This window comes from Parasteatoda tepidariorum, chromosome 8 (assembly GCF_982258835.1).
Source record: "Parasteatoda tepidariorum strain Cologne lab strain chromosome 8, Ptep-v5.0, whole genome shotgun sequence".
Classification (NCBI taxonomy): Eukaryota; Metazoa; Arthropoda; class Arachnida; order Araneae; family Theridiidae; genus Parasteatoda; species Parasteatoda tepidariorum.
In genome coordinates, this window is record NC_141762.1 from 7,258,467 (window position 1) to 7,279,611 (window position 21,145).

At 28.0% G+C, this 21,145-nt stretch overlaps 1 protein-coding gene across 2 annotated transcripts in view; it reads right to left on the minus strand.

Annotated features, from left to right (window-relative positions):
* Positions 1-21,145, minus strand: part of LOC107453652 (superkiller complex protein 3) — a 75,168-nt gene that overhangs the window by 18,259 nt on the left and 35,764 nt on the right. The window contains exons 17-27 of one of the 2 annotated variants that reach the window (XM_087149770.1): positions 18,652-18,759; positions 14,795-14,911; positions 13,550-13,650; positions 13,037-13,139; positions 11,920-12,102; positions 9,044-9,249; positions 7,766-7,827; positions 7,025-7,081; positions 6,809-6,952; positions 3,653-3,794; positions 2,495-2,588 (exon numbers count right to left, since the gene is read on the minus strand). In XM_087149770.1, the coding sequence (XP_087005896.1) occupies positions 2,495-2,588; positions 3,653-3,794; positions 6,809-6,952; positions 7,025-7,081; positions 7,766-7,827; positions 9,044-9,249; positions 11,920-12,102; positions 13,037-13,139; positions 13,550-13,650; positions 14,795-14,911; positions 18,652-18,759 (1,317 nt within the window). The remainder of the gene's footprint in view (positions 1-2,494; positions 2,589-3,652; positions 3,795-6,808; positions 6,953-7,024; positions 7,082-7,765; positions 7,828-9,043; positions 9,250-11,919; positions 12,103-13,036; positions 13,140-13,549; positions 13,651-14,794; positions 14,912-18,651; positions 18,760-21,145) is intronic. The other variant, XM_087149771.1, reaches the window with a different exon arrangement.

A 21,145-nucleotide genomic window follows, 5' to 3' on the forward strand; every position in this document is an offset into this window, starting at 1 on the left:
AAAGAACTAACATCCAAAAGAGTGACGAGTACACAGAAATTTATACTGGGCCCATCTTTTCACAGCAGAATTTTTACCTCTGCATACTCCTGCAAAGCTTTTTTCTTCCTTTTATGGTGCAGAGAACTAACAAATAGATAATTCATTCATAATAAAGAATATTGTGAAAGTAATTCTTAACAAAATAGTGATAAGTGGAAGTTATTTGTATTAATTTATCAATAAACACCATCTATTGTCCGTATGTACTTATTGTATATGAAGAAGTTCTTTACACTATACTCATCAAACTAAAAGGGAGGAAAAAAAATTGTGTGTTTTGGACATCAGGTAACAATTAACATAAATTTCCCTATCATTATGTCGCTAAATAAAACCTTTAATACCAATAGAATCCAACAACAAAGAAAATCATAAATAATAAATTTATAAATGTACTCTTAAGGGCATATTTGTATTAAAAAATATTGGACTTAAATCAATGATTTCTAAAAAAAAAAAAAAAAAAAAACTATCAGGTGATTTAAATCTCATCAGCCCGGTTATATACTGACCTTGGCCGGTAACCGGCTGAAGTGTTTAAGAAGAACCCTGCTATATCAGGGGTCTGTCTAGGCTTTTCTGAAAAGTACCTATTTATTGAAAATTTTGATATAATTTGTGAAAAATTAAAAATTATATTAAAAAGTCAACACAAAAACATGGTAAAAATACAGATTTATTGTTTCTTAAGGGAGACAAAAATAAAATTTTAAGAAAAAGTATTTTGTGAAACTACCGTTTTTCCTAAAGTTAAATTTGTGAAACTACCATTTTACTTAAAATTGAATTTGTGAAGGTACCGCTAAACGGTAGTAAATTCGGCCTGGACAGATATATAGATATACAGATTATATAGATATACCCAATCAAAATAATAAATGAACACCGATTTGCAACTACTTGGAGTCTGTAGAAACATTAAGTCAAAAACCATTGTATTATAACAAAGAGAGTCAAATTTTCAAGAAAATGAATTATAAAAAGGCAAATTAAGTTGCATTATTAAACATATGACATTTTTTTAAAAATTTGTCTCAAAATACTCATAAACTTAATAACCCACACAATTTTCCTCTTAAAATAAGCAATAAACCATACTTTAAATCTTAATTGATTAGTTCAAAAATTTGTTTTTATCTAATTAGTAGAAAAACTATCTCACACATAAACTTATTTAAGGTGTAAGGAAAAAAAGTTTAGCACCAATAAAACATAGTTACTATAGCAAGGATATATTTCAATACTTTTCAATATGAAAAATTGCCAATTATGTGCAATTTATTGAAGTATACAAAAATATAGGATAGTTTTTTAATACATAGGATTTATAGGAAACATAGGAGGACTTTTACTCCTAATTCAATCCACACCAACCTTTTAAACTGGAAAATGAGGAAGAAATTCCATCTTTCCTGTTTGACAAAAGAACAAAAACAGGAAATTGGCACCAGCGCATGCTGGTTAATGGATAATTTTTTTAAAGTGACTTTAAGAACTAAATGTTAGAAAAAGAAGAAAAGAAATTGAAATTTAAAAAAAAATAGGTACTTTAAGGCCAGCGGTTCCCAAAAGGTATCCCTAGGGTTCCGTAGAAAAGTCACAGGGATTCTGAGAGTTAAAACTTTAAAAAATAATAATAAATAGTATTTTGGAAACCTATTTTCATATCTATATCCAATCAAAACAATCTGTTACTTATTTAATATTTCGGTTATTTTTATGAAATTATTTAGGCAAAACGTCAGTAAAAAAAAATTGTGCTATTTTATAAGAAAATATTTTTTCTAATAACAATCTCTGGAATAAATTATTCAAACAACCAGCATTTATACGAGATTTGCCCTGATACTTCTCAAACTTTTTAATTTAAAGAGAATAACAAAACTCAACAATAAAAAAATGTGTTTCTTTGATAAGCATTTTCAATATTTATGACAGTTAATTCAATGTTCATAATTCATTTTCATGTCAACAAAAACCATAATTCAGCTTATTTATATATTTATTTATAGCTTAGGCATACACTAAGAACTAATTCAGAGCTTGGCGACATGCTGCTTCAGACCTGTGGATTCAACTGTCTAACATGAAATCAATTTTAAAGACTATTATTGATAAAAAAGATTAAAAAAATAACACTATTTCAAAACTGTGTTTCTTAGGTTAAGTTTACAATTGCTAACAAACTTTATTTATTAATTTGGCGTCACACCAAAAGAAGGTAAATTATTTGGGGTTCCATAGCTCGTGAAAATTGAGAGCCGTTGCTTTGAGAAACCAACTCTAAAAATACTGCCTATACCATAAATTCTTTTTTAGTACAAAATTTAAATAGTAAAAAATTTACCGAACCAAAGTGTAAATATAGATTATAATACAAGAGAAAAGTATCTAAGTATATTTCCTTCAACTAATAAATATTTATATTAACACATAATTAATATTTCATTACCTTTCATAAGCCAAAAGCGATCCATTACATATACGCTGTCTCTCTAACAATATTCCTAATATGTTATTCATTTCAGCAGAATTATGATTGTTGGCTAAAATATAAAAATACATTTTTCATTTAGTGTTAGTTTTAATATTCAATTAATTAAAAACAAAATAATAATGCTGATAGAACTCATAGCTAAAGCTTGGGTGGTAACCTAACATTCTTTAAAAAGTAGCCTTAAAAAATTAAAATAAAAAGGCTTCTAAAATCATCAAAAATGATATAAATATAAAAATAAATGGGTGTAATTGACGATTTGTTTATTAAAAGCAAACTATTTGACACAAGAAAATTATAATTTAAAAGTTTCATGACACTTTAACGAACATTTAATTTCTTTCCTTACTATTCTATCTTGAACAACAAATAATAATTTACCTTCATCCCTTTTTATAATTTCTCTAGATAAAGCCTATTATTCTATAACAATTTTTATGAATTTGCTCTCTAAACCTTTAACTTATCATGTCTTTTTCATCAGGAATATTTAAATTAGGAAATGCCAAGAAATTTCCAAAGATTAGCAATTTTGTTAACCGTTTAATGCTTTTTCACTTCCCCCAAGAAAAAAAGTACATAAAAAATTTACAGAAATTTTTTTTCCATAGGAATAACATTAATATTTCAAGAGTTTATATTTGCTTGTGAAAGTGTAGTCAAAGTTATAAATTAGCTATTATTCGCTATGGCTAGTTAATATGTTAGTAATACATAATTCTTACTCAAGCTTGGTCATGGAGGCATTCTCAATAAGTCTTATGGATCCATACCGCCAATCAGATTCCGAAACTTTTAAACAGTTTTTTTAAAAACAAAAGTAAAGTTAAAAGTAGCTGCCAGGAATCGCTAAAAAATACTGTTTTTCTTTATATTGCACTACTCACTATAAAAAAAAGTAGTGTCGTGTTGTGATGATCAAGTGTAGATGAAGTGAGTATAGATAAGTAAGGAGTTCGCACGAAGTGGCTGTGAAGTAAAGACGTTTTTTTGTAGGAGTCTGGGACTCTGAGAAATTATTGTTTGGACAGTATTGTTTTGCTACTTCCGAACACTGCATACAACACATCTTTCATTTCTAAAGATAATATAGTGAAATCACATTGTACATACCTATAAATTTTATTGAACAGTCAGCAGCACGGACAACTGCGTCCATCTCTTCAATGTTATATTTATATGATAGAGAGTTTTTATCCTCAGTATTCAGAAGTGCCTCACACACTGCTTTTGAATAACCAGCGAGTGCTTCATTCTAAGATTAAAATAAAACATCTTATACGGCCAATTCCTAGATTTACGTAAAATTTTAAAACTCCAGACCACATGAAAAAATGGTCATAAAAATTAAATTAACTATATGTAATAAGCTAACTGAATTTTTTTCATATAAATCAATCTCAATTCCATAATATTTTAACATAACATAGATAGAAAAAGTGGACTTATAAAGGGCAAAATAATATTTAGATTACTATAATTTCAAATAATTATAACTACTTAAATATTCAAGATAGACAGGATAAATGCTTCAATAGAATGGTATTATAAAGCATCATTCATTGACCAATAGCCGTTTATAACACAATAAACAGTCATTGGCCAAAAGAAATGTGATCCCCCAACAAAGAGGCTCTCTTTATTTCACACAATTCAGCGTGTATTTGGAGGCCCGGAAAGTAATGTCGTTTCGGTGCATTTGATATTTGTTATCAAGATTTTATTTTTAATCAATAATGTATTCACCCTCATTAGTAGCAACCTTTCAATGTTGGATCGAAAATGAATTGAAAAAAAAAATGAATTGGCTTTTAAGACTAACGAATATTTAATGCGCTGAAACGACATTACTTTCAGGTCCCCTCATATATATAATTTACTTTGATATACATACAGTGTGTTACAATAATTAAAAAAAAAATATTTCTAAAAAAACTAAGGAGTTAATTTCTTTGATAATATTAATCTTTTAGACAGTGAGAATGCAGCACATCACAAGGCAACAAGTCAGAACTGAAAACAGAAATGGTAACATTTCAAGCTTTGATTGATTTTACTAACCTAATAATAATCTCTTCACATGTGGAAGGGAATTTGTTTGCAAAAGAAATAATATTTATAAGACAATAGCATTGTAAAAATCACCTAAAATAGCAAATTTTAGAAGCTTACTTAAACAAAGCACCAAGAGATCATGGTAGCGATAAGAGGCTAGATTGGAAGACTATTTTATATATTTTTCTATTTTTTCGAACATATTTAGTTCTAAACTTCTTATTTCGAAAACTTGCCATCTCAAATTTTTTTTTAGCGTCTTTTCAACTTTGAGAGTATCGCAAATTTTGCATAAAAAAGAGAAAATATACATGAAAAGTTTATCCTTTTAAAGATGTATATTAACTTAGTTTGAATTTTAGTCAATAATAATTTTTGAGTATAATTGGAATACATTCCTATATAGCCCATAAACAGCCTGTAACCAAAGTCTGTGTGTGCGTGTTGTAAAGGACTTTCAATTATTTCAGTAAAAGAAAATTCTAAATTTTTGAAAAAGATTGATCGTATGCTTATGTAACTGCTGATTATTTTTTAGTTTCAGATTCTAACAGTTCAAAAAAATTTCACACAGGTGAAAGATTTTAAGATGCTTAAAAAAATCTGTGATGAAAAGTTACTTGCATGAACTATATAAGAAACTGCAATTGGGATTGTCAACCCAGGGATGAGATTAGCCAAAAGGCAAAAAAGCTGAATTTCCACGATAGTAAATTTTACGCAAGCGCAACCCTTTAATAATAAATTCCAGACAGTTTAAGGTAATGAATAATGTGTTGACATACAATTGTGTACTAATCTATTATTATATAAATGATTACATTGCTACTTAACATTTAGTGAAAATAAAAACTGCCAATTGAAAAGCTGGAAATTATATTTTTCCTCAGTTCACATAAGAGACAATTATTACTTGAAAAAACTACCTGGTTTAGCAAATTAAAACTACTGAAAATATACATTAATATTTCATTTCTCTTAATAAATACTGTTATGTGATTTATAGCAAATATATCAGTAATATTACTTTTTAAATTATATTGGAAAAAAAACTTTAACAATGGACCGAATCATTATGTTCATATTATAGTCTAATCTAATTAGAGCCCTCTGAAACATATTAATAACAGTGAAGTAGAAATATATAGTAACTCCTTAACATACAATTATTTTTTCTTCTTTGCAAGCACAGAATGCAAGTTTTGAATATATTCCCTTCCAGTTTCTCTGATGTTGTAACACTTACATATATTAATAATCGTCGTTAGAAAAACAGTCACCTTTATAGTAACTAATTAATAATAAAAAATTTACTTCTTACAAGAATCGCGATAGTTGATCTTAAAATTGTGTGAATATGAATAACAATTATGGATTTTGAAATCACATGAATATGAAACTAGATATACGATTTTGAAAATGAGAAAATACAAACTAGGATATAGAATTTTTAAAACGCGTAAATACAAATCACGATTCATAATTTTTAGATTGCATAAATAAGAATTATGATGCGTAATTTTTAGATTGCATAAATAAGAATTATGATGCATAATTTTTAGAATGCGAATCCCAATGCCTTATTTTAAAATCACATATAAATACAAAAATCACTGTTTGATATTATAAACCGCATGCGCAAATCAAGACATTGAATTTCAAACTTGTGTGGATACCAATCACTACATAGGTTTTTAAAAAGGCGTAAATACAAATCACAATCGCTACACGTATAATCGCTATATAAGAATCGCTACACGTACATATGAAAAGCTATGCTTGATATTAAAATCGTGTGAATAAGAATCGAGATATTAGCAGATTCCAGGCTTGGGACCTTTAAAAGGCTTGTCAGAAGCAGCGTCGTTTGAACTACGAAAATCGGATCTATCTGGAAGGCGGGTAAAAAATTCGGAAAATCTTATCTGCTGCGTGTAAAAGGGGAGAAAATAGTTCAAATAAGTAAAAATGAGAAAGGATTGGTAGCTATGTAGTTTGAATTTTCTGTTTCTCTTTGAAAATCGGTGAATTTTCTGAAAAAGCGGAATACTTATTAAAAAAAGTGAAATTTTTAGAAAATCTGAATTTTTGATAAAAAAAACTGAAATTCAAGAGATAAAAGTGAAAAAAGCGGAAATCCGCTAAAAAGCAGAAAAATCTCATCCCTGCAACCAAAGAGAGCAATTAGAAATGACTCATAAAAACCTTCCTTACGTGAGATCCAAGTGTTGTAGCATGTCTAAAAAGATCCAGAGTTTCTGAATGCTTCACTTTTTCGGCAATGAATGCTTGGCCAATCCAACTGAGGGGATAACTTGGTTCAGCAGACTGAGCCATTTTGAAAGCGAAGTGAGAAAGCTAAAATAGTAATAATATCCAATGACAATACAAAAAGGATATTCATGTATACACAAATAAAATAAAAGTTACCTTAATATTTTGGTTTAACAAATATAAAATGCCCAGATTCGTCCAAGTTTCTGCATCCTAAAATTATAAAATAGGGATATTAAAAAATAGAATTTCCAGAATACTATATTTTTTAACTAGGAGATACTACCAATAAACTAATATAGTGCAATATATAACTTCCCTTGATATAGTTTGAATGAAGTCCACATTTGAAAGAAAAATGATTTCCCTACAATGTAGCCACAAATAATGAACCAGATTTGATTTTCAGCAGATTATATGGCAATTTCTATGTACAGAATTGAAACAGACATTTACACAAATGGAGTGTATTACACATTTATAGTTCAAAACCAATGTTGTTTTAACCATATATTTTTTTCATTTCATCAATTTGAATTTAAAATCAAAATTTTTTAATTTGTTTATTAATTAAAGAATACTTTTATGATTTGAAGTTTTTAAAAAAATATATTTTCATTTCACTTTATACTACTGCTTTTCCTATTTTTTTAATAAACACTAGTTTCATACTTTGAAGATATTCAAATTATTTAATTATCTATGTAATTAAAATTAAAGTAAGATATACTATTTCGTATTAATTATACAAGTTATTAAATGAGATTATTTGATGAATTGGCATTTGTACTGAATTTACTTAGAAATGATGCAGGTATAATTTATATACTCAGAAAATACTCATAAGCCCAGAAAAATTCAGTAAAAAACATCACAAAATTGTTAAGAAATTCTTACATGTCTGTTGACTAGAAGTGACTTTACCAGAGCATGCTGGCCAAATGCAAAATCCTTCAATCCTGAAAAAGAGAAATAAGTTGAATATAGAAGAATTAAAAAAGAAAAAACTTGTATATTCAGGAGCATTTGAGGCATGTAATCTTGAAAAACTAAGAAGTCAAACAAAACAAAAAATCTTATATCATAAAAAAAAGGAAAATATGCTTCAGTCTGTCTGCTTACAAGAGTAGATAAAAAAATATGCCAACAAGATTTATACTTAAATCATATCATTCATACAATTCAATAAATTAATATGGTAATGAAAGAAAGAAATTATTCACTAATCAATAGTTATCATAAAAAATTAAATACGAATTTCTGGACTACTTTAAAAGATGATTTATAGAGCAACACCTCAGGTGACATGATTCAGTGAAAATATTTTCACGACTTCAAAATATGAATGATGCTAGTTTGTTAAAGTTACAATTTGAGATCATAGCTCGACTCATGTAGCGCCATCTTTTGAGGTTCGTTGCAAACGGTTGATAGCTTTCTATGAAAAATTATGAGCCACTAATTAATTAATATAAAACTATTGACTTACAATCTTGAAATCCCTTAATTTACAGCTAGATATTGATGAATTAGGTATTAATAATTTATGCGTTTATTATAATGAGGAATAGTCACAAATTAGGCAAATTGTATTGATGTGAATTATGTTTCTTATTTCTCTAAAAAAAGGATATTTCATTTGTATGTATGTAATTATTTGTTATAAAAAGTAATGTTTATAAAAGATTGTATAATTTTATACACAAATCTAAAACCTATGAAATAATAGAACCGTAAATGCAACATGTTCATTTATCTCTCAATAAATTTTGCCTGGTAACAATGAATTCATTGTAATATGATCTATAAGGAAAAATTGACACGGATCCTTGAATTAAACCTTGATGATAACAATAATAAACTCTTAAATTGAAATTTAACACTTTTTCTGAACTTTTATTTTTTTTAGACAACATACAAGAAATTATATTATTTAAATAAATACTTTTTGATGCTGATGCTAGAATGAAAATGCTTAAACTATTAAAGTAATTAATTTATTACTTCTGACCCCCTGAATTACAACCTATATAATGAATTATAATTTAAAATGTATCGTTCTTTTTTCTTTTTTTTTAAATTTTGAATTTCTAAGTGGTCATTAAACAGAAAATTATAAAGCATTTTTTGGTCCTTGCAGATGTTAGAAAGAAAATGTTTAAAGAATGAACTAACCTTCTCCAAGAGCTATCACCCCAAGAGTTCTCCAATGAGCATCATTAATGGGACAAATACTAATTGCCTTTTGAAGACAGGTGAAAGCTTTCTTAGAAAACTCGAAAGGATTATTGGAAAGGGTTGACTGGTAATGGTAGTTTACACCCAGATCATGCCAGAGAGTACTCACGGAATCTTTAATAAGCAATGCGCGTCCAAAGAATCTGAAACATTAAGGTGTAAAACAGAAATATATATCTTTTGCACCACCCTTTTATAATGATCAATACACAAAGGACCAATTAAAAAGACCAAATGCTCTTTTAATACCAATTAGAGTGTTTTAAAAGTTTATTCAGACATAGCAAACAAAATTTGGTTTTATTCTATTTTCATTCCAAAAAAAATCACTTCAAAAATAAGCATTAAACAGTTTTCTGCTTTCAAAAATTAATGTTTCTATTGACTGTAAAATGGTTAAATAGTAAAAAGTTCAAAACAAATAAATAAATAAAAAAAATTAATTAATTATAAACCACTATTTTGTATGATGTTAATGGAAATGGAACTTGAAAATTCTTGAATTAGTTTCGAATAAAGAAAGAGTAATATGAACCCCTAGATTATTATTCAAAGTAATTATGACACATCATTATAAAAATAGTGACGAAATAAACATATTATGGCATGGAAATTGGAATCAAGGCCAGACACTGCTTTTACTGTCCCCAGAAGAAAATTAATTGTGGTTCTCTAAATAAAAACAGAAAATCTGCATTATATAATTGATTACTGCTTCGAAAACTTTTTTTAAAAATAGTAACAGATAACACTTTGAGTCTCAAAATATCACTTTTAAAAAAATATGAATTTTCAATACTCTATTATTATAGTTTACTTCTGCTTCTTCAGTTGTGGTAAGCATAACTGAAAGGAAAACTTGGATAGTTATTAAATATTGTAACATGATTAGACACATGAAACATCAATTTATGAACACAATAAAGCATGTTTGAATGATAAAAACAGAATTCAAGACAGGTATTCAAGACAAGAACAAATTAATATCTTGCCCTTTTATTTGCAAAAGAAACAGTCCTTTGTTCAAAACTATTTTACATTTATTATAGCTACTAAACCATATTAAATTTATTATTAAAAAAACTAGGGAATAACAAATTATTTCTAAAATATAATAATTTTTAACATTTCATTGCTTAATTGTAATTAATGTTACTACAAAACAATTTTGTAGAATATCAATATGCTTACTTTTTTTTAAATATTTTATTAAAATATATTATTAAAATATATTATATTAAAATATATTTTTTAAATATTTTATTAAATATATTATTAAAATAATTCTACAATTATTAAAATAAACAATCAAAAGTTTTAAAAATTCAAAATAAAATGAATAGGAATGTTACAAACTACTGTTCAAAGTTAGCTTTTGACTTGAATAAGTACAAAGTTGGACACAACAACCTTTGTAGAATTACTTCTTGCTGGAAAAGCTTTGTTATCCCACATATGTTGAAGTTGGCCTGTTTGATGTTAAGGTAAAAATCATGGCTTGAATTTATCACAGAAAGTGTTCCATTTAAAAGATTCTCTCCTTTGTTGAAATTCTTTTAACCTTTGGGAACTTGAATTGCAAGTGCTGGTCATCTTAAGTATTGGCAATTATCAAGAAAACAGGGCTTGAACTGCATTTTAAAGCCAATAATATAAAAAAGTCCATTCATAAAAATTGAGGAATGTTCTTTTGCTATTAAAAAAAATCCTCCACATTTTTCTTTTAAGCTCAGTTAAATTTTTTTACGCAATTTCCCTAGCAAAAATTTTACCATTGCCCCAGTTGGGTTCAAAATTGGCTCAATATGGATCCTACAAAAGAATGCACCGAAGGACCAATATTGTGATGTCTAGATATTTAAATATTGGTACTATAATGGTCTATATTGGCAAATATAGAACCAACATTGGTTAAATAATGAATATAAAATATTGAGTGAATCTGACAATTCTATATAGGACCGCTATTGGTTGTAAAGTGCCGTAAAAGATAGGGTGAATCGGAAAATTCTATATAGGGCCAATATCGGAAAAATAACGGCCCTTTGAACCTTTATTGAGCCAAGAATCATAGGCCAAGTTATTTTGATGTTAGAGTTCCATGGAGCCCTTGCAATCCCAGGACAATTGTCCTTTTCTCCCTGCCTCTTGAGTACTGCCTTGATTGGAATGATATCCTATACATTCTTTAAGTTGGAAAGAATATAATTTCAACCTATGTAAGTTTTTTTCTTTAGGTACTGCAAGTTTATTATTACTTAATCTTTTTAAAATTCATTTTTTTTTTTTTTTTTTGCGAAATGTTAGTCTCTGTGGGTTATTTTTAAGTTCAGCCATATATCGAAAATAGACGACTATAAGCTTTGCCAGTCAGATCCATAAAATTTTATGAACAAAGGTTTAACATGCTTTAAACTAAGCATTACAAATAATTCTTTTATATAAATCTGGCTATTTTTTTGACATAAAAGGACAACACCTACTTAATTTAAATTATTAAACAAAATTATTCACATAAGTCTTTTTTTTCTTTATAAATCTAGTAAGTCTTTTTTTACACAACTGAAAATAAATATTTATAGGAAAATTTTCAATGGGTATGGAAAGAACAAATAAAATTACTTCTTTTTAACAAAAAAATGGTGAAATTTATTAAATTGATAGAGCAGAGGGATTTTGCCAGTTTGAATGAAAAAATAAATAAGTGTCATCAGTTAGAACAGAATAAGATGGAAGCGATGCAGTAAGGGGAGGAACAAAAGCAACTTTGATCCCCTTATTGCATTGGTAGTGAGGGGATGAAAAATAGTCACCTTGCTCCAAAAGAAAGTATCTGAAGTTTATCACAGGAAACTGATTCACATATTTTGGAATCCTGCACAAGCTCAGCAGGTACATTGAAAGGAAACCATTTCTCATTGAGGTGATATGGAATAGTGCATGCATCTCCTGCCAACTTCCAAAGGCAAGAAAGTCCATTATTAGTCTTTGCAACTCTAAAAATAATGAAACAAACATTAGGTATTAGATATTTCTTCTTCACATAACATCATAACAATATATTGTCATCCATAAGCACAATAACTAATTAATCAATACTTTTAGACTTTAAGAAAAATCAACCAAGTGAAAGATTAAAAAAATTCAGGTAGAGGAAGTTTTCGTTAAAACCATAGTTAAATTTATGTATCACTTTTATGGGGCAAAATTAACAGACACCACTGCCACTAAGGCAGCTATCTAAATACAAGATAAGATTAAAAAATTGTGTGCCAATCAATACGTTTTTTTTGTCCCAAATGCACCCCAAGTGCATAGTATTTTTTTAAAAATGTATGGAATTATTATGAATGTTTTATAATATTCTGAAAAATACTTTATTCCATTTTAGAATTGTTCTAGTTACTGTTGTCATAAGAAAGACCTTACATTATTATTATCAAGAGTTTTTCTAATCATTTTTTTCTATTTTTGAAAAAGTGGCCACTACTAAAAATGCTACTAGCAACTACCAAAAATGCTACTAGCTGGTCTCAAAATTTAATAAATGAAAAATTATAATTGCTATAAAATATTTTCTCATTTGATTCATTACTTATTAAATACATTAAATAGTCATAAATAAAATAATAAACAAGCATTTGAAATTGATGTCAGCAATTTCAGACAAGGTAAATAGTGGAAAGAACTATAAAATCTATCAATATCAGTCAAAATTTCGAAAAAAAGATAGATATTTGATAGAGAAATATATTATTTAGCAAATTAAGAACAATGATCATAACTGAATTTTTTACCATCAACTATTGTACAGATCTTTCTTTGAATTGATAACTTTAAAAAGTTAAAAATTTTTTTAAGGAAGTAACTAATTTAGAATAGAATTTGATCACTGAGCATGAATATTTGAAACTCATAATGAAAAAATACCTGGACAAAATATCCAAAGCCTCTTGACAGGAATCCTTTGCAACTCCAAACAAACAATCATCCAAAGCTCTTCTGGCATGCAAAACCAATGATTCTGCCAATCCTGCAAAATAGTCAAATGAATCAAGAATAATTGAAACTTCCACAAGAAAATCACAATTAACGGATGCAAATAAAGAGCTATTTTAATGAAGTTTTTATTTTTTTCATAGAATAATGTCATTAATTATATTTTTCAGTAAAGCAGAGGGGTGTCTGGATTAACAGCATTTTCAGCCTGTATTTATGAGATTTAAAAAAAGCTCATTAAACAGAATGGTATTCTATAACAAAATTCAAGTATTTGAACTGAAGTGAATGTTCATTTATTCAAAACAATTCCTGAATTTTGTTTAAAAATGTAACAAAACACACCACTGTTTCCAATGTTACTTTTTCATCTTTTTTCCCAATCCATTCTCATACATCCAAAAGGTTTAGTAATAAATGCTTAATCAAATAAATTATAAATACCTATAAGAGCTGGAATATATGTTGGAACTGTATTTAAAAGGCTCTTAAATTTCTCAATGGCTTCTGTGAAGATTCCTCTCATTTTTTGAATTGTCGCAATTCTAGAAGAAAACACTCTTTTAATGAGATTAAAATATCCATTGAATGTTGTGAATATTAACTTAGGTCAAATAAACAGAGGATATTTTTGGAGATTGTTTAAATAATGCAAAAGCAAGTTTCTGGTGATTTTAGAACCATCATCCTCAAAGAAATTTAAATTTATAAAACTGAAAATTAAGTATCATCTTCATGCTCTGGAGATAAACTTTTTTTTCCTTCCCCACACTCTATGCCATCTTCACTTATTCTTTTTCATTACTAAGTTATAGTTACTTCCTCTTTCAATCTCAAATGAAAGGTATTAATTTTTAAAAAATTTGATTAGGTAAATTAAGTAGTACAATTTTACTAGTAATTAATATACTTTTATTTAAGCGAACCAATTTACTTTTTAAATTTTTGAGATGTTAAATTCATATACAATTACTATTAGAACGTTTTGAGAATAATTTTTCAAAATTGTTCCTCTTCCAGCTTAATTAGCAATTTTACCTGAAAACTTCTTTTAAAAAACAAAATTAAAAGTGATTTTTAACACTGCTTACTTAAACAGCAGAAAAATAGTTTCCAGAAATTTCTTTTGTTAAAACCGCAAAAGGCTAGTAATTTTTAACTCGTTATTAAATCAAAGATATACGATTACTCATAACAATAATAATACAAGATTTTATGGTTTAGAATATTATTAATTGATTAAATTTAGGCTTAGAGGAGATGGAGAGGACAAAAGATGCTTAATCGTTCGTTCCATTTTAGCTGCTCTGTCAAAAAACTAAAACTCATATTGCTTAACTTTTTATATTACATTCTACTTTTTTTTATCTGATAAGCCATTGCTAAACTTAAGAAAAAGTTACGTTGGGGTGATTTCTCAATCTGTCTCATGAGCATCTATGAGTTTAATCAAAGCTATTTATTTGAATTCTTATTTACAAAACACACTTATTCTCTGTTTAATAATTTATTTTGAAACATTCAATTCAGGGTCTTAGTGTAATTCTAAATTTAATGACAATAAGCATCATAATAAAATGCGAGTGTAATGCAAAAATTTTCAGGAGTTATTCGATCAGTCCTGGAAATCAATGACCACATCCTGCATATTAGTGGGATACAGAAAAATAAGGAAACGCTGACACTCACTGATACAAAGGGTACATTGCTCTTGAATTGATCTCGTACACTCTTTCATAGGCTTTTAATGCAGATTCATAGCTTCCACGTTTAAAGTATGCATCAGCCAGACATTCCCAGCCATGACTGAAAAAGAAATGTTAAGTTAATTAATTTAAGAATGAATAAAAAAGAACACAGTTACAATCGGTCTACATCAGAATCATTTTTAGTAACTTGAAAATGAAATTTTTGAAATTAAAAAGTCTTTTTGCGGCAAAAAAGGCATGAAATACATCTACCAATAAGTATTTGGACATTATTGATCCAAAAGAAAAGAAAAACAAATTGATATTCAATAGTTTGTAGATTTCCAACAAGAGAACATTTCAGTCTCGATTCTCCGGTCATGCTTTCTTCCACCAGTTTAAAAATTAGTTGACTTTTCTCTGGCTCAGATTGGAAAATACTTTCAAGTTCTGTCTATGGCTGTAATCCTCCTTTATTCAGCAATCCTATTCGACCCAGAGATTCTTAATAGAGTTCAAGACTAGTTCATTTGGTTAACCCCATGGTCCCCATACCAATCCATGGTCAACTCACAATATGAGTGTTGTCCTTGAAGTAACCCATTACGTAGGAAGTAACTCATTACAAACAGTTTTGAGCTTACTAAATTTGGAAAAAGGTTCTTAGTCCATAACCTCAGTCTAAATACTTATTACTAAGGCCCGGATTTTTATGACATTTGCATTTTTTTGCATTTTTGGACATTTTTTGTCTTTTAGAGCATTTTTTAGATTTATAGGGCATTTTTCTTTAAATTTTTGGGCGTATTTTGCATTTTAATGCATTTTTTTAAGTTTTTTGTTAATTTTTCCAATTTTTATTATTTTTCATCAATTTTCATTATTACACTGGCTTCCAAACAATGAAGAAAATCTATAGGATATTAACAGGTGAAGCAAAATCTTTTCAAATTGAAGAAGAATTGCCAGTAAGTGAGACCGTCTTTTTCAAGTACACACCTATAACATCAGTAGACGTTGAAAGAAGCTTCTGCAGGAATGAAAATTTACTTTCAGACAAGAGACGCTCGTTTACATTTCAAATTATCAACAAAAAAAATTTAATAATCCAATGTAATTCTGATATTTAGTAATATTATGAGATGGAAGTTGTTATATCCATTAAAGTTTCTATACAAAATAAAAATATTTTGGTGTCAATATATTTTCCTTTTTTTGTTATTTTAGGATATAAAACATATTTTTCAAACTTTAATGAACGTAGAACAAGTATTGCATTGTTTTATATTTTTTAAATGACTCATAATAATTTTAAAGAGCAAAACATTTGTTTAATTCAATATTTTTACTTTATTTAACGCATTTTTTGCGCAATTTTTGCATTTTTAAGGGCATTTTTGGCCCTTTTTAAGTGCATTTTTTGCACTTTTTAAGGGCATTAGTTGAGATTTTTTAGGTCATCAAAATCCGGGCTCTACTTATTACAATACTTATGTTTTATAACAGTCGTTGAACACCTGACCCAATTTTTAGGTTTACAACTACTTATGTTCAACTTCGTAGTCTTGTAATTTTGACCCACTCTTGAAGACAATGAAACTCCTGGATCAGTATCCCCAGAGGTATGATTTGTTATGGAAATACAGAGGACTTTGTGGCCCTACAGATTTAAGGCGCAATAGTCACCATTTACTACACAGGGAGTTTTTGGCAGGCAGGGATCGAGCCTACGACCTCTTGGACGTGGTCCCAGTGCTCTACCAACCAGGTTATCCGGGCCCTACAATATTTATAGGATATATTATAAAGGATAGGATTTATAGGATGCTTGGGAAATTACAAAATTTTCAGATCCTGTATTTGAGCCATTACTTGTATTGAGTCAAAGCACATCTACTTGGAAACATGGATTTTGAGTCACTGAATCCATCTCATTTAACACGGTTTTCAAATCCTAAATTTTTAGACCATATTAAAAAACCTGAATCACACTTTTAAGCAATTATTTTTACTTAATAAGTACCATCTACGTAAAGACTTGAAATGGGAGAAGATTTAACAGTACAATATTACTATGCACCAGCTGTTAAAATACAGTAACTTAGGAAACTTATGCAAATTGGACTACATGTTCATCAGCTGTAACATCAATCAATTTACAGTGGTTTAAAAATTTTAAAAATCACTGTTCAAACACCTTGAATGAAATTCTTATATTATATCTAATAATTTCCTTTAAAGTATTGATTTTCTTTTTTTTGTCCTATGCCTGTTTAGGCAGTGGAAGTGCGATTGTTCTTGTTTTTCAGTGGCGCCATCTATGGCCAGGATTTCGACTTCTGCCACGCCATTCACACCACCACAACCCGTTTATAGGGCGGGTCACATTCACGCACAAAGGAGAAAGGATATAGAACACAGAGAGAGAGAAAGAAACATCCATGCCTTGCCCGGGATTCGAACCCAGGACGTTTCTGATGAAAGGACAGTTCCCTGTCCCCTACACAGGCCGGTCGGCTAAAGTATTGATGGCTAGGATGTTAATTCCAAAATAGTGTAAAAAAGCACAGAAAATAGTTTTTAAACAGAAATTAATTTCAAAAACATTGTTTTAAAATAAACCATTAATAATGAAAAATAAAAGTGAGAAACAAAATTCAAATAAAAAAACAAACAAACAATAGTAGCTAATAGAGAAAGAAGAGGAAAAACAGACCAAGAAAAACCCTGGTGGTCAAGAATGTGCTATGACGAGGTCGTGTGGTACTAAAGTCGTTAACAAAGAAATCAGCATTCATACGAGTAAATATATGAATATTTATTTAATAACTATCACTAGTTCGATTGAGTGAAATCTTTTTTTAAAAATTAATTATGATTCACTTCAAACATTTTGTTAGAAATGTTTTAATTTTCACTCACTTCTTGTAACTATAACACAATTTTTTAATTATTGTATGTAATGAAGAAGACAAAAATGTCAATAAATATAAAAATATTTGGAATTTTCTTAAAATTAACAAATGAAGAACAAAAAAAGAACTGCTAAGAGAAAAATAACGAGTTTATTGATCCTTAATGTAAAAAAATGTGAAATATCTTACCACAAAGCTGATAAAAAATATTGAAAATTTATTTTATATTTAACGATAGGTCCAATGGTGAGAAGATAATGATCTTTCAGAAGAGGGAAATCAGCCCAAACAAATATAAGAAGTAAAGATAGCTTAAACACAAGAACGTAGAGGAACCTGGAATGCACCATTACAAAGTTCTGGTACTTTTAGTAAAGCAAATTGTGGTTCTTAACTCTTACTAAACATGTTATCGTTACTTTAATTTTTATTTAAAAAAAAAAAAAAAAAACAACAACTAAGTTTTAGTATAATCTACTTGTAATACTAGATTAAGAAGATTAGTACATTTGAAGAATTAGTCATCAATGTAACTGTGGTTTTAAAATTTTCCTCCATCATACCAGCTTTTAGGAATAGTGGCTGAATAAGGAAAATTAACACTCAGTATGGAAATGTTTTAAATTTTTCAAGCAGCTTAATATAATACAAACTGACTTCAAGAGTTTAAAAGCAAAAATAAACAAGTAAATATAGCTTTTCATTTAATGGAAAGAGAAAATATAGAGACTACAAAAAATAAATATGGAGACTTAAATATAGGAAATTTTTGTAACTTTAGCTGATAATTGTTAATAGAAAATTATCTATGATAATTTTAAAAATAGAATGCTACTTCGCATTCTAGGAATACTTTTGCATCAGTTCCAACAATGCTTAAAACAAGTAAAATAAAGTTTCTTTAATAAATAAAAAAGAAATATTACACTAATAAAGTTTTTACCTGCTATCAGGATCAGCTCTTAAGGCTTTTTGTAGAGAGAATATAGCGTCATTAAAATTATTTTTTTCCAAATAGTAAAGACCAAGTTGAGTCCAAGCCCACTTGCAGCTACAATAGATATAAAACACTTTTAATAATTAGATGTAAAAGAACTAATACTTCATAATCAAACAAAGATAACTAAGTAATCTTATATCAGCACTGCTTTTTAAAATTCTGTTAGACACAATAAAATGTAAAGTTTGTGTATAATAAGTGTCTGAATATTCTGGGAAAACTTGCAGCTATGAAATTTAACCTTTGAAGGCTGTCGTCATTTTAGTCTATTATGTGCTTCATTGTGAACATTTGTATATGTTACTCAATTTTTGAATCTACTTTTCATCATAAATCTTTTAGAGTTTATGATAAATTTCAGTACTCCACTATACATTCTTTGCATTCAAAAGCAATGCTACTATAGAATAATTATTTCATCGTCCAGAGATTTAATTAAATGAACATTTTGTACTTAAAAAGAAAACATCAAAATATTAACTTTTCTTTGTCACATTTCGCCACCACACTGCAAAAGACATTCTGCTATTCAAGTAGTTCTATACTAGGGTTGCATTATTTTTTATGCCGACTGATTGATGGCGATGATTTTATTCACCACAGCGTATAACAAGGGGGGATTTTATAGACTATGTCAACCTTCATCTATCGAAAGGAACAAGTTAACATATCTTATATACTAGTGACTAGGTATTTAATATCTGTAGTTAGAGTTACGCCACAATACTCCCTTTCCAGAATTTTATCTTTGATAGAATTCGATGAACGAATACCACTAGTCGATTTATGCTGTTTATTATTTTTTTTTGCTTATTATGTATATATATATATATATATATATACAAGATTTTACTGTTTTATTGAGTGATATATACCCTGAGGAATTAATCTTACTTCGTAATCATGATGATAATATTAATTTCAATTTTTTGGATTTGGGTATTATGAAAGTTGAAAATATCTGCTTTGTTGATTTATACGATAAAAGAAATGATTTTAATTTTAATATTAATAAACTAGTTACTTGGAATTCTAATGTTTCTAGGAGCATCTATTTAAATACCACTTTTAATGAAATGAACAGAATTAAAAGAATATGTAGTAATATTTATTTATACAATGGGTAATATTTATTAATACAATGGATACCCAACTAATGTAATAAAATTTTATATAAAATCATTGAATTAATCGTATATTTTGGTGGATATATTTTCTAAACATTTTTTTTTGTTAATTTTTATGATTTTCCCATGTGCAAATCCATTTCAGGCCAAAATTCATTGCCAAAATTATTTACTAAATAATTTCTTTGTTAATTTATATAATTTTTCCATGTGCAAATCCATTTCGGGCAAATCCGTGGTTAGAATTATTTACCAAAAATTCCTTTACTAAATAATTTCCTTTGTTAATCTATACAGTTTTTCCATGTGCAAATCCATTTCAGGCAAATCCGTGGATAAAATTGTTTGCTAAAAATTTCTTCATTAATTTATACAATTTTCCATGTGCAAATCCATTTCGGGCAAATCCGTGGTTAAAATTATCTGCTAAAATTTTTTCTTTGTTAATTTTTCCATGTGCAAATCCATTTCGGGCAAATCCGTGTTAAAATTCTTTCTTTGATAATTTAAATAATTTTTCTATGTGCTAATCCATATCGTGCAAATCCGCGGCTAAAATTATTTGCAAAGCAGGCAATTTATGTTTCTCTTTTCTATTTTATATTTTTTCTTAAATAAACATCTATCTTCTAAAACTATTTATGATCAATTTTTAAAATTATCCAGTATAATATTACCTTGCGCACATCCATTTCGGGACCATCCTTGGTAACTAACAAATCAAAACTCAGAATAACAAATCACTTCAGCAGTGCAGTAAGAACGACACTTTAAAACCCTCTTGTTACACTCAATTTGCGCTTTTGCTTTCATCTTTTGTAATCTGGCAATCTTTCTGCGAAAACATTTTTAAATCATTTTTGAAAAATATCAGTCCATGTAAGTTGTTATGATTTTGCTACTCGCTTTATAGTCCCCCCTTTTTAATGTTTTTTCTTTTTATTTTATTTTATTATCTGTTTTTACATGTTATTTTTACTTTTTATGATCTATTTTTATGTAGTTATTTTATAAAAAAATTTTTTGAGTGCTCCTCACACTATTGTATTAATATATTTTGCTTTGGCTTTATTGATACAATATCAGAAAGCACTCTGTTTTGCGGATATAATCGTGTGGGCTGAAGAAAAGATTATATCTTTTTTTCCCCGGCTTTTTAATTAAAATTTCATTTTTTTTTTTTTTAAATAATATGTTGTTTGTTATTTTTTTACTTATTATTTCCCATCCCCTTTTTCTCATTTGTCTATAATTTTTCTTTGTTTTATTCTTCATTTTGAACTTATATATATATATATATATTCTATTTG